This window comes from Petromyzon marinus, assembly GCF_048934315.1.
Source record: "Petromyzon marinus isolate PM22_M1 ecotype Great Lakes invasive population chromosome 75 unlocalized genomic scaffold, UKy_Petmar_22M1.pri1.0 chr75_unloc.2, whole genome shotgun sequence".
Taxonomy (NCBI): Eukaryota; Metazoa; Chordata; class Hyperoartia; order Petromyzontiformes; family Petromyzontidae; genus Petromyzon; species Petromyzon marinus.
In genome coordinates, this window is record NW_027422614.1 from 566,841 (window position 1) to 579,471 (window position 12,631).

A 12,631-nucleotide genomic window follows, 5' to 3' on the forward strand; every position below is an offset into this window, starting at 1 on the left:
GAGGGAGTGAGTGAACTAGCGAGGGAGTTAGTGAATGAGCGAGTGAACGAGTGAGTGAACGAGTGAGTGAGCGAGGGAGCGGATGAGCAAGTGAGTGAATGAGCGAGGGAGTGAGTGAATGAGCGAGGGAGTGAGTGAATGAGCGAGTGAACGAGCGAGGGAGTGAGCGAGGGAGTGAGCGAGCGAGAGAACGAGGGAGGGAACAAGTGAGCGAGGGAGCGAGGGAGTGGATGAGCAAGTGAGTGAATGAGCGAGGGAGTGAGTGAACGAGGGAGTGAACGAGTGAGTGAACGAGGGAGTGGATGAGCAAGTGAGTGAGTGCGCGAGCGAGTGAACGAGTGAGTGAACGAGCGAGTGAATGAGGGAGTGAGTGAACGAGTGAGTGAACGGGCGAGTGAGTGAGCGAGTGAGCGAGGGAGTAAGTGAACGAGCGAGTGAGTGAGTAAGTGAACGAGTAAGTGAACGAGCGAGTAAGTGAGCGAGTGAGCGAGCGAGGGAGTGAGCGAATGAGTGAGTGAGGGAGCGAGTGAGGGAGCGAGTGAACCAGCGAGTGAGTGAACGGGTGAGGGAGTGAGTGAACGAGTAAGTGAACGAGCGAGGTAGTAAGTGAACGAGCGAGTGAACGAGGTGAATGAATGAGTGAGGGAGCGAGTGAGTGAGGGATCGAGTGAACGAGGAAGTGAACGAGTGAACGAGCGAGTGAGTGAACGAGATAGTAAGTGAACGAGCGAGTGAGCGAGGGAGTGAGTGAGTGAGTGAACGAGCGAGTGAACGAGCGAGTGAAGGAGCGAGTGAATGAGGGATTGAACGAGTGAGCGAGGGAGTGAGTGAACGAGTAAGTGAATGAGCGAGTGAGCGAGGGAGTGAACGAGCGAGGGAGTGAGTGAACGAGCGAGGGAGTGAATGAACGAGCGAGGGAGTGAGTGAACGAGCGAGTGAACGAGTGAGGGAGCGAGGGAGTGGATGAGCAAGTGAGTGAATGAGCGAGGGAGTGAACGAGGGAGTGAGTGAGCGAGTGAGTGAGCGAGGGAGCGGATGAGCAAGTGAGTGAATGAGCGAGGGAGTGAGTGAATGAGCGAGGGAGTGAGTGAATGAGCAGGGGAGTGAGTGAACGAGCGAGTGAACGAGTGAGGGAGCGAGGGAGCAGATGAGCAAGTGAGTGAATGAGCGAGGGAGTGAGTGAACGAGCGAGTGAACGAGTGAGTGAGCGAGGCAGCAGATGAGCAAGTGAGTGAATGAGCGAGGGAGTGAGTGAACGAGCGAGTGAATGAGGGAGTGAGTGAGCAAGCGAGTCAACGGGCAAGTGAGCGAGGGAGTAAGTGAGCGAGTGAGCGAGCGAGGGAGTGAGTGAATGAGTGAGTGAGGGAGCGAGTGAACGAGGGAGTGAACGAGCGAGTGAGTGAACGAGATAGTAAGTGAACGAGCGAGTGAGCGAGGGAGTGAACGAGCGAGTAAGTGAGCGAGTGAGCGAGCGAGGGAGTGAGTGAATGAGTGAGTGAGGGAGCGAGTGAACGAGGGAGTGAACGAGTGAACGAGCGAGTGAGTGAACGAGATAGTAAGTGAACGAGCAAGTGAGCGAGGGAGTGAACGAGGGAGTGAGGGAGCGAGTGAACCAGCGAGTGAGTGAACGGGTGAGTGAGGGAGTGAGTGAACGAGTAAGTGAACGAGCGAGGTAGTAAATGAACGAGCGAGTGAACGAGTGAGCGAGGGAGTGAGTGAATGAGTGAGTGAGGGAGCGAGTGAACGAGGGAGTGAACGAGTGAACGAGCGAGTGAGTGAACGAGATAGTAAGTGAACGAGCGAGTGAGCGAGGGAGTGAACGAGCGAGTGAGGGAGCGAGTGAACGAGCGAGTGAATGAGGGATTGAACGAGTGAGCGAGGGAGTGAGTGAACGAGTAAGTGAACGAGCGAGTGAGCGAGGGAGTAAGTGAACGAGCGAGTGAGCGAGGTAGTGAGTGAACGAGCGAGTGAGCGAGGGTGAGGTGAATGAGGAATTGAACGAGCAGGTGAAGTAGGGATTGAACGAGCGAGTGAACGATTGAGTGAGCGAGCGAGTGAATGAGCGAGTGAGCCGAGGGAGTGAACGAGCGAGGGAGTGAGTGAACGAGCGAGGGAGTGAATGAACGAGCGAGGGAGTGAGTGAACGAGCGAGTGAACGAGTGAGGGAGCGAGGGAGTGGATGAGCAAGTGAGTGAATGAGCGAGGGAGTGAACGAGGGAGTGAGTGAGCGAGTGAGTGAGCGAGGGAGCGGATGAGCAAGTGAGTGAATGAGCGAGGGAGTGAGTGAATGAGCGAGGGAGTGAGTGAATGAGCAGGGGAGTGAGTGAACGAGCGAGTGAACGAGTGAGGGAGCGAGGGAGCAGATGAGCAAGTGAGTGAATGAGCGAGGGAGTGAGTGAACGAGCGAGTGAACGAGTGAGTGAGCGAGGCAGCAGATGAGCAAGTGAGTGAATGAGCGAGGGAGTGAGTGAACGAGCGAGTGAATGAGGGAGTGAGTGAGCAAGCGAGTCAACGGGCAAGTGAGCGAGGGAGTAAGTGAGCGAGTGAGCGAGCGAGGGAGTGAGTGAATGAGTGAGTGAGGGAGCGAGTGAACGAGGGAGTGAACGAGCGAGTGAGTGAACGAGATAGTAAGTGAACGAGCGAGTGAGCGAGGGAGTGAACGAGCGAGTAAGTGAGCGAGTGAGCGAGCGAGGGAGTGAGTGAATGAGTGAGTGAGGGAGCGAGTGAACGAGGGAGTGAACGAGTGAACGAGCGAGTGAGTGAACGAGATAGTAAGTGAACGAGCAAGTGAGCGAGGGAGTGAACGAGGGAGTGAGGGAGCGAGTGAACCAGCGAGTGAGTGAACGGGTGAGTGAGGGAGTGAGTGAACGAGTAAGTGAACGAGCGAGGTAGTAAGTGAACGAGCGAGTGAACGAGTGAGCGAGGGAGTGAGTGAATGAGTGAGTGAGGGAGCGAGTGAACGAGGGAGTGAACGAGTGAACGAGCGAGTGAGTGAACGAGATAGTAAGTGAACGAGCGAGTGAGCGAGGGAGTGAGGGAGCGAGTGAACGAGCGAGTGAATGAGGGATTGAACGAGTGAGCGAGGGAGTGAGTGAACGAGTAAGTGAACGAGCGAGTGAGCGAGGGAGTAAGTGAACGAGCGAGTGAGCGAGGTAGTGAGTGAACGAGCGAGTGAGCGAGGGAGTGAGTGAATGAGGAATTGAACGAGCAGGTGAAGTAGGGATTGAACGAGCAGGTGAACGATTGAGTGAGCGAGCGAGTGAATGAGCGGGTGAACGAGCGGGGGAACGAGCGGGTGAACGAGCGGGTGAGCGGGTGAACGAGTGAGTGAACGATTGAGTGAGCGAGCGAGTGAACGAGCGGGTGAAACGAGCGGGTGAACGAGCGGGTGAACGAGGGATTGAGTGAACGAGTGAGTGAGTGAACAATTGAGTGAGCGAGCGAACGAGAGGGTGAACGAGGGATTGAACGAGTGAGTGAGTGAATGATTGAGTGAGCCAGTGAGCGAGCGAGTGAACGAGCGGGGGAACGAGTGGGTGAACGAGCGGGTGAACGAGCAAGCGGGTGAACGAGTGAATGAGTGAGTGAACGATTGAGTGACCGAGCGAGTGAACGAGCGGGTGAACGAGCGGGTCAACGAGGGATTGAGTGAACGAGTGAATGAGTGAACGATTGAGTGAGCGAGTGAACGAGCGGTGAACGAGCGGGTGAACGAGGGATTGAACGAGCGAGTGAGTGAACGATTGAGTGAGCAAGCGAACGAGCAGGTGAACAACCGGGTGAACGAGGGATTGAACGAGCGAGTGAGTGAACGATTGAGTGAATGAGCGGCTGAACGAGCGAGTGAACGAGCGGGTAAGCGAGGGATTGAGTGAACAAGTGAGTGGGTGAACGAGTGAGTGAACGATTGAGTGAGCGAGTGAACGAGCGGGTGAACGAGGGATTGAACGAGCGAGTGAGTGAACGATTGAGTGAGCGAGCGAGTGAACGAGCGGGTGAACGAGCGGGTGAACGAGCGAGTGAGTGAACGAGTGAGTGAGCGAGTGAGTGAGCGAGCGAGTGAACGAGGGATTGAACGAGCGGGTGAGTGAGCGAGTGAGCGAGTGAGCGTGGGGCCTGCTCACCGCCCGCCAGAGGCAAACGACCCCCCCAGTGGGGGAGCCTCTACAGACCGCCGGGGCCAACTGCCACTGCTGCCAACTGCCACTGCTGCCAACTGCTGCCAACTGCCACTGCTGCCAACTGCTGCCAACTGCCACTGCTGCCAACTGCCAACTGCTGCCAACTGCCACTGCTGCCAACTGCTGCCAACTGCTGCCAACTGCCACTGCCGCCAACTGCCACTGCTGCCAACTGCTGCCAACTGCCACTGCTGCCAACTGCTGCCAACTGCCACTGCTGCCAACTGCTGCCAACTGCTGCCAACTGCCACTGCTGCCAACTGCCAACTGCTGCCAACTGCCACTGCTGCCAACTGCCACTGCTGCCAACTGCTGCCAACTGCCACAGCTGCCACTGCTGCCAACTGCCACTGCTGCCAACTGCTGCCAACAGCTGCCAACTGCCACTGCTGCCAACTGCTGCCAACAGCTGCCAACTGCCACTGCTGCCAACTGCCACTGCTGCCAACTGCTGCCAACTGCCACTGCTGCCAACTGCTGCCAACTGCCACTGCTGCCAACTGCTGCCAACTGCTGCCAACTGCCACTGCTGCCAACTGCTGCCAACTGCCACTGCTGCCAACTGCCACTGCTGCCAACTGCTGCCAACTGCTGCCAACTCCTACCAACTGCCACTGCCGCCAACTGCCACTGCTGCCAACTGCCACTGCCACCAACTGCCACTGCTGCCAACTGCCACTGCTGCCAACAGCTGCCAACTGCCACAGCTGCCAACTGCCAAAGCTGCCAACTGCCACTGCTGCCCACTGCCACCAACTGCCAACTGCTGCCAACTGCTGCCAACTGCCAACTGCTACCAACTGCCACTGCTGCCAACTGCCAACTGCTACCAACTGTCACTGCTGCCAACTGCCAACTGCTACCAACTGCCACTGCTGCCAACTGCTGCCAACTGCCACTGCTGCCAATTGCCACTGCTGCCAACTGCTGCCCACTGCCACCAACTGCCACCAACTGCCACTGCTGCCAACTGCTGCCAACTGCTGCCCACTGCCACCAACTGCCAACTGCTGCCAACTGCTGCCAACTGCCACTGCTGCCAACTGCTGCCAACTGCCACTGCTGCCAACTGCCACTGCTGCCAACTGCTGCCAACTGCCACTGCTGCCAACTGCTGCCAACTGCGACTGCTGCCAACTGCTGCCAACTGCCAACTGCTGCCAACTGCTGCCAACAGCTGCCAACAGCTGCCAACTGCCACTGCTGCCAACTGCCACTGCTGCCAACTGCCAACTGCTGCCAACTGCCACTGCTGCCAATCAACTGCCACTGCTGCCAACTGAAGGAGGCTACTTGTGTTGTGGCCGAAACCCCGCCCCCCTCCCCTCGTCACAAATCTCTGACCCCGCCCCACCCCCCCCCCCCCTTAGGTGCGTGACGTCATTTAGGGACGGCCCCTGATTGGTGGCGGTTTTTAAGGACGATCTGAACCCCAAAAATGAACCTTCAATTATTGATATTGGTTGGCAATATCTGCAACCTATTGAAAAAGAGGTCGCGTTGTTCGTGAGCCATAGAAAATGTATTTTATTTAAAGCAACACGCTCCATCATCAGCAGCAGCATCATCATTTATAATCATTGACAGTAGCATTAAGTGATCTTTATAAACATCGTCGAAACGTAACGGCCATCAAACAACCATCATCACCACCACAACAATAACATATCACTGTCACCGTCATCATCACAGCATCATCACAATTACCACCACCACCATCACAACCATCACCACCATCACAACCATCACCAGCACCACCATCACAATCTCCACCATTACAACATCATCATCACCCCCAGCACCACCACATCACAGCCATCACCATCATCATCACAATCTCCACCAACAACACCACCATCATCATCACAATCTCCACCATTAACACCACCACCATCATCACAATCTCCACCATCACCACCACCATCATCACAATCTCCACCATCAACACCACCACCACCACCATCATCACAATCTCCACCATCAACACCACCACCACCATCATCATTTACAACACCACCATCATCACAATCTCCACCATCAACACCACCACCATCATCACAATCTCCACCAGCAACACCACCACCATCAACACCACCACCACCACCATCATCACAATCTCCACCATCAACACCACCATCACAATCTCCACCATCACCACCATCATCATCACAATCTCCACCATCATCACCACCACCACCATCATCACAATCTCCACCATCAACACCACAATCTCCACCATCAACAACACCACCATCATTTACAACACCAACACCACCACCATCACCACACAGCAGCTCAGCTCTGAAACCTCCTAAATCGGTTGATCTGCGGCTCACTAACAGCACTTAGGATTCGTCGATTATATAACAAAGTGATAATAATGATGATTATAATAATTCTCATCACTTGAATCATTTCTAAAGCGCGCCCGTGCCGTGGTGGGAGACAAAGGCGGCCGGGAATGACGCTGCCGTGCCGATAGCCGTCGATGGCAGTGCCACCACCACCGCAGCACTTGCCCCTACAGCCTGCGAGAGGCTACAAGGGGGAGCTTTGCCTGTGTGTCTGTGTGTACGTGTGTGTGTGTCAGTGTGTACGTGTGTCTGTCAGTGTGTACGTGTGTGTGTCTGTCAGTGTGTACGTGTCTGTGTGTACGTGTGTGTCTGTGTGTACGTGTGTGTGTCTGTGTGTGTGTCTGTGTGTGTGTACGTGTCTGTGTGTGTGTACGTGTGTCTGTGTGTGTGTACGTTTGTGTGTGTCTGTGTGTACGTGTGTCTGTGTGTGTACGTGTGTGTGTCTGTGTGTACGTGTGTCTGTGTCTGTACGTGTGTGTCTGTGTGTACGTGTCTACGTGTGTCTGTGTGTACGTGTGTGTGTACGTGTGTGTCTGTGTGTACGTGTGTGTCTGTGTGTACGTGTGTGTCTGTGTGTACGTGTGTGTGTACGTGTGTGTGTGTACGTGTGTCTGTGTGTGTGTGTACGTGTGTGTGTACGTGTGTGTGTCTGTGTGTGTCCGTGTGTACGTGTGTGTGTGCGTGCACAGTGACAGCGATTATCTGAGCCGGTCCTGGGCCTCCCCTAGGTCGACTCAGCCTCAAATGAGTGACCTGGTGTAGCGGTGGTGGTGGTGTAGTAGTGGTGGTGGTGTAGCGGTGGTGGTGGTGGTGTGGTGGTGGTGTAGTGGTGGTGGTGTAGTGGTGGTGGTGTAGTGAACATCGCTAGCACTGGAGGAGAGACAAAGGCGGCCGGGCGTGGTGCTGCTGTGCCACCCACCCCCTCTGTGTGTGACCCACAGTGCCCCGGTAGCCTTCATAGACCCTGCTACTCGCTAGCACAGCACTTGCCCCTACAGCCTGTTACAGGCTACACGGGGGAGCTTTGTCTTTGTGGACGTTCAAACTTCACGGCGAAGGTGACAACCCTAGCCCCGCCCCCACGCCCCGACCCTACTACCCTCCCAGCCCCGCCCCTACCCCCGCAGCCCCGCCCCTACTACCACCCACGCCCCGCCCCTACTAACCCCCCAGCCCCTACCACCGCCCCACGCCCCGCCCCTACCACCCCCACGCCCCGCCCCTACCCCCCAGCCCCGCCCCTACCACCCCCACGCCCCGCCCCTACCCCCCAGCCCCGCCCCTACCACCCCCCCAGCCCCCGCCCCCCCTGATCCCCCCCCCCCCAAAAACAAACAAAAGTTTTGATATTCAACAACAAACAACAACAACTAAGTTGTGGCTTTGTTGTTGTAGTTGTTGTGATTGTTGTTGTTTGTTGTTGTTGTAGTTGTTTGTTGTTTTTTATTGTTTGTTGTTGTTGTTTATTGTTGTTGTTTATTGTTGTTGTTGTTGTTTTTTTATTGTTGTTGTTTGTTGTTGTTTATTGTTGTTGTTTTTTTATTGTTGTTGTTTGTTGTTGTTTATTGTTGTTGTTGTTTTTTATTGTTGTTGTTTGTTGTTGTTTATTGTTGTTGTTTATTGTTGTTGTTGTTTATTGTTGTTGTTGTTTATTGTTGTTTTTTATTGTTGTTGTTTGTTGTTGTTTATTGTTGTTGTTTGTTGTTGTTGTGGTTGTTTGTTGTTGTTTGTGTTGTTGTTGTTGTGGTTGTTTGTGTTGTTGTTGTTTGTGTTGTTGTTGTTTGTGTTGTTGTTTGTGTTGTTGTTGATGTTGTTGTTGATGTTGTTGTTGTGGTTGTTGTGGTTGTTGATGTTGTTGTTGATGTTGTGGTTGTTGTTGTTTGTTGTTGTTGTTGTTGATGTTGTGGTTGTTGTTTATTGTGATTGTGTTTGTTGTTGTTGTTGTGGTTTGTTGTTGTTGTTGTTGAATGGCTGTCGATCAGTACTGCGGGGAGGGGGCCAGAGTGGTGGGGGGGGCAAATTGGTGGGGGGGGGCAAATTGGTGGGGGGGGGCAAATTGGTGGGGGGAGCCTGAAGCAGCCAGGGGAGGTGGGGGGCTGCCCCCCAGGAGGTGGGGGGCATCGGAGTCAGCGATGGGCTCATAGTCAGCACGCCTCGTGGGGGGAGAGAGGCCTGGGGGGAGGGGGGAAGAGGGGGAGGGGGGGGAGGGGCGGGGGGGAGGGGAGGGGCGGGGGGGGAGGGGGGGAGGGGCGGGGGGAGAGGGGCGGGGGGGAGAGGGGGAGGGGCGGGGGGAGAGATTGGCAAATGTCTCACCAGATGACAAGATCAGCCACTCAGCCACTCATTCAGCCACTCACTCACTCAGCCACTCACTCACTCAGTCACTCAGTCACTCACTCACTCAGTCACTCAGTTACTCACTCAGCCACTCAGCCACTCATTCACTCAGCCACTCACTCACTCGCTCACTCAGTCACTCAGCCACTCACTCACTCAGTCACTCACTCGCTCATCCACTCGCTCACTCATTCAGCCACTCATTCAGCCACTCACTCACTCAGCCACTCACTCACTCAGTCACTCACTCACTCAGTCACTCAGTCACTCACTCACTCAGTCACTCAGTTACTCACTCAGCCACTCAGCCACTCATTCACTCAGCCACTCACTCACTCGCTCACTCAGTCACTCAGCCACTCACTCACTCAGTCACTCACTCGCTCATCCACTCGCTCACTCATTCAGTCACTCACTCAGTCACTCACTCAGCCACTCACTCAGTCACTCAGCCACTCACTCACTCGCTCATCCACTCGCTCACTCACTCAGTCACTCACTCAGTCACTCACTCAGCCACTCACTCACTCAGTCACTCACTCATCCACTCAGCCACTCACTCACTCAGTCACTCACTCATCCACTCACTCAGTCACTCAGCCACTCACTCACTCAGTCACTCACTCATCCACTCACTCGCTCATCTACTCGCTCGCTCATCTACTCGCTCACTCACTCAGTCACTCACTCAGTCACTCACTCAGCCACTCACTCACTCGCTCATCCACTCGCTCACTCACTCAGTCACTCACTCACTCAGTCACTCACTCATCCACTCACTCAGTCACTCAGCCACTCACTCACTCAGTCACTCACTCATCCACTCACTCGCTCATCCACTCGCTCACTCACTCAGTCACTCACTCAGCCACTCACTCACTCAGTCACTCAGTTACTCACTCAGCCACTCACTCGCTCAGTCACTCACTCAGCCACTCACTCACTCAGTCACTCACTCAGTCACTCAGTTACTCACTCAGCCACTCACTCAGTCACTCACTCATCCACTCACTCAGTCACTCAGCCACTCACTCACTCAGTCACTCACTCATCCACTCACTCGCTCATCCACTCGCTCACTCACTCAGTCACTCACTCACTCAGCCACTCACTCGCTCATCCACTCGCTCACTCACTCAGCCACTCACTCACTCAGTCACTACGTTACTCACTCAGCCACTCACTCGCTCATCCACTCGCTCACTCACTCAGTCACTCACTCAGCCACTCACTCACTCAGTCACTCAGTTACTCACTCAGCCACTCACTCGCTCATCCACTTGCTCACTCACTCAGTCACTCACTCAGCCACTCACTCAGTCACTCAGTTACTCACTCAGCCACTCACTCGCTCATCCACTCGCTCACTCACTCAGTCACTCACTCAGCCACTCACTCAGTCACTCAGCCACTCACTCACTCAGTCACTCAGTTACTCACTCAGCCACTCACTCACTCGCTCAGCCACTCACTCACTCGCTCACTCAGCCACTCACTCACTCACTCAGCCACTCAACCACTCACTCGCTCACTCACTCAGCCACTCACTCACTCAGCCACTCACTTACTCACTCACTCAGTCACTCACTCGCTCGTTCACTCGGCCACTCACTCGCTCACTCACTCAGCCACTCACTTACTCGCTCACTCACTCACTCAGTCACTCATTCAGCCACTCATTCACTCACTCAGCCACTCAATCACTCAGCCACTCACTCATTCGGCCACTCACTCACTCAGCCACTCACTCGGCCACTCACTCACTCAGTCACTCACTCATTCGGCCACTCACTCATTCAGTCACTCAATCAATCGGCCACTCACTCACTCGGCCACTCACTCACTCATCCACTCACTCAGCCACTCACTCACTCAACTACTCACTCATTCAGCCACTCACTCAGCCACTCACTCAGTCACTCACTCAGCCACTCACTCACTCAACTACTCACTCATTCAGCAACTCACTCACTCAGCCACTCACTCAGCCACTCACTCATCAACTCACTCAATCAGCCACTCACTCACTCAGGCACTCACTCGCTCACTCAGTCACTCACTTACTCAACTACTCACTCACTCAGCCACTCACTCACTCAGTCACTCACTTGCTCACTCACTCAGTCGCTCACTCACTCGGCCACTCACTCACTTGCTCACTCGCTCACTCAGCCACTCACTCAGCCGCTCACTCACTCGGCCACTCACTCGCTCACTCACTCAGTCACTCACTCAGCCACTCAGTCACTCACTCAGTCACTCAGCCACTCACTCAGTCGCTCACTCAGCCACTCACTCAGCCAATCGCTCACTCAGCCACTCGCTCACTAACTAGGCCACTCACTCAGCCACTCACTAATTCACTCGGCCACTCATTTAGTCAGTCACTCACACACACCTTTACACGTACACACGTACACACACACACGTACACACACACACACACGTACACACACACACACACGTACACACACACACGTACACACACACACGTACACACACACGTACACACACACACACGTACACACACACACACACGTACACACACACACGTACACACACGTACACACACACATGTACACACACACACACACATGTACACACACACACATTTACACACACACACGTACACACACACACACACACATGTACACACACACACATTTACACACACACACACGTACACACACACACACATGTACACACACACACGTACACACACACACACACGTACACACACACAGTATACACACACACACATGTACACACACACACACGTACACACACACGTACACACACACACACGTACACACACACACACGTACACACACACACGTACACACACACACACGTACACACACACGTACACACACACACGTACACACACACACACGTACACACACACACACACACGTACACACACACGTACACACACACACACATGTACACACACGTACACACACACACACGTACACACACACACACACGTACACACACACGTACACACACACACACGTACACACACACACGTACACACACACACGTACACACACACACACGTACACACACACGTACACACACACACGTACACACACACGTACACACATGTACACACACACACACGTACACACACACACAGACACACACACACACACATGTACACACACACACACGTACACACACACACACGTACACACACACAGTACACACACACACGTACACACACACTACACACGTACACACAGACACACACATGTACACACACACACACGTACACACACACGTACACACACACACACGTACACACAGACATGTACACACACACACGTACACACACACACACGTACACACACACACACACGTACACACACATGTACACACACACACACGTACACACACACACGTACACACACACAGACACACACACACATGTACACACACACGTACACACATGTACACACACACACACAGTGACACACACACACACAGTGACACACACACACACATGTACACACACACACACACATGTACACACACACAGTACACACACACACACATGTACACACAGTACACACACACACACATGTACACACACACACACAGACACACACACAGTACACACACACATGTACAGACACACACGTACACACACACACATGTACACACACACAGTACACACACACACATGTACACACACACACAGTACACACACACACATGTACACACACACACAGTACACACACACACATGTACACACAC

General features: G+C 53.9%; 2 protein-coding genes across 2 annotated transcripts in view; both read right to left on the reverse strand.

The window, feature by feature from the left end:
• LOC116937404 (E3 ubiquitin-protein ligase UBR4) overlaps nt 1-12,631 on the reverse strand; it is a gene marked incomplete at its 5' end in the record, with an annotated part of 266,747 nt that overhangs the window by 59,171 nt on the left and 194,945 nt on the right.
• Nucleotides 7,910-12,631, reverse strand: part of LOC142908166 (type-1 angiotensin II receptor-associated protein-like) — a 48,998-nt gene continuing 44,276 nt past the window's right edge. The window contains exon 5 of the mRNA XM_076058464.1: nt 7,910-8,707. Coding sequence (XP_075914579.1) covers nt 8,514-8,707 — 194 coding nt within the window. The 3' untranslated portion in view covers nt 7,910-8,513. The remainder of the gene's footprint in view (nt 8,708-12,631) is intronic.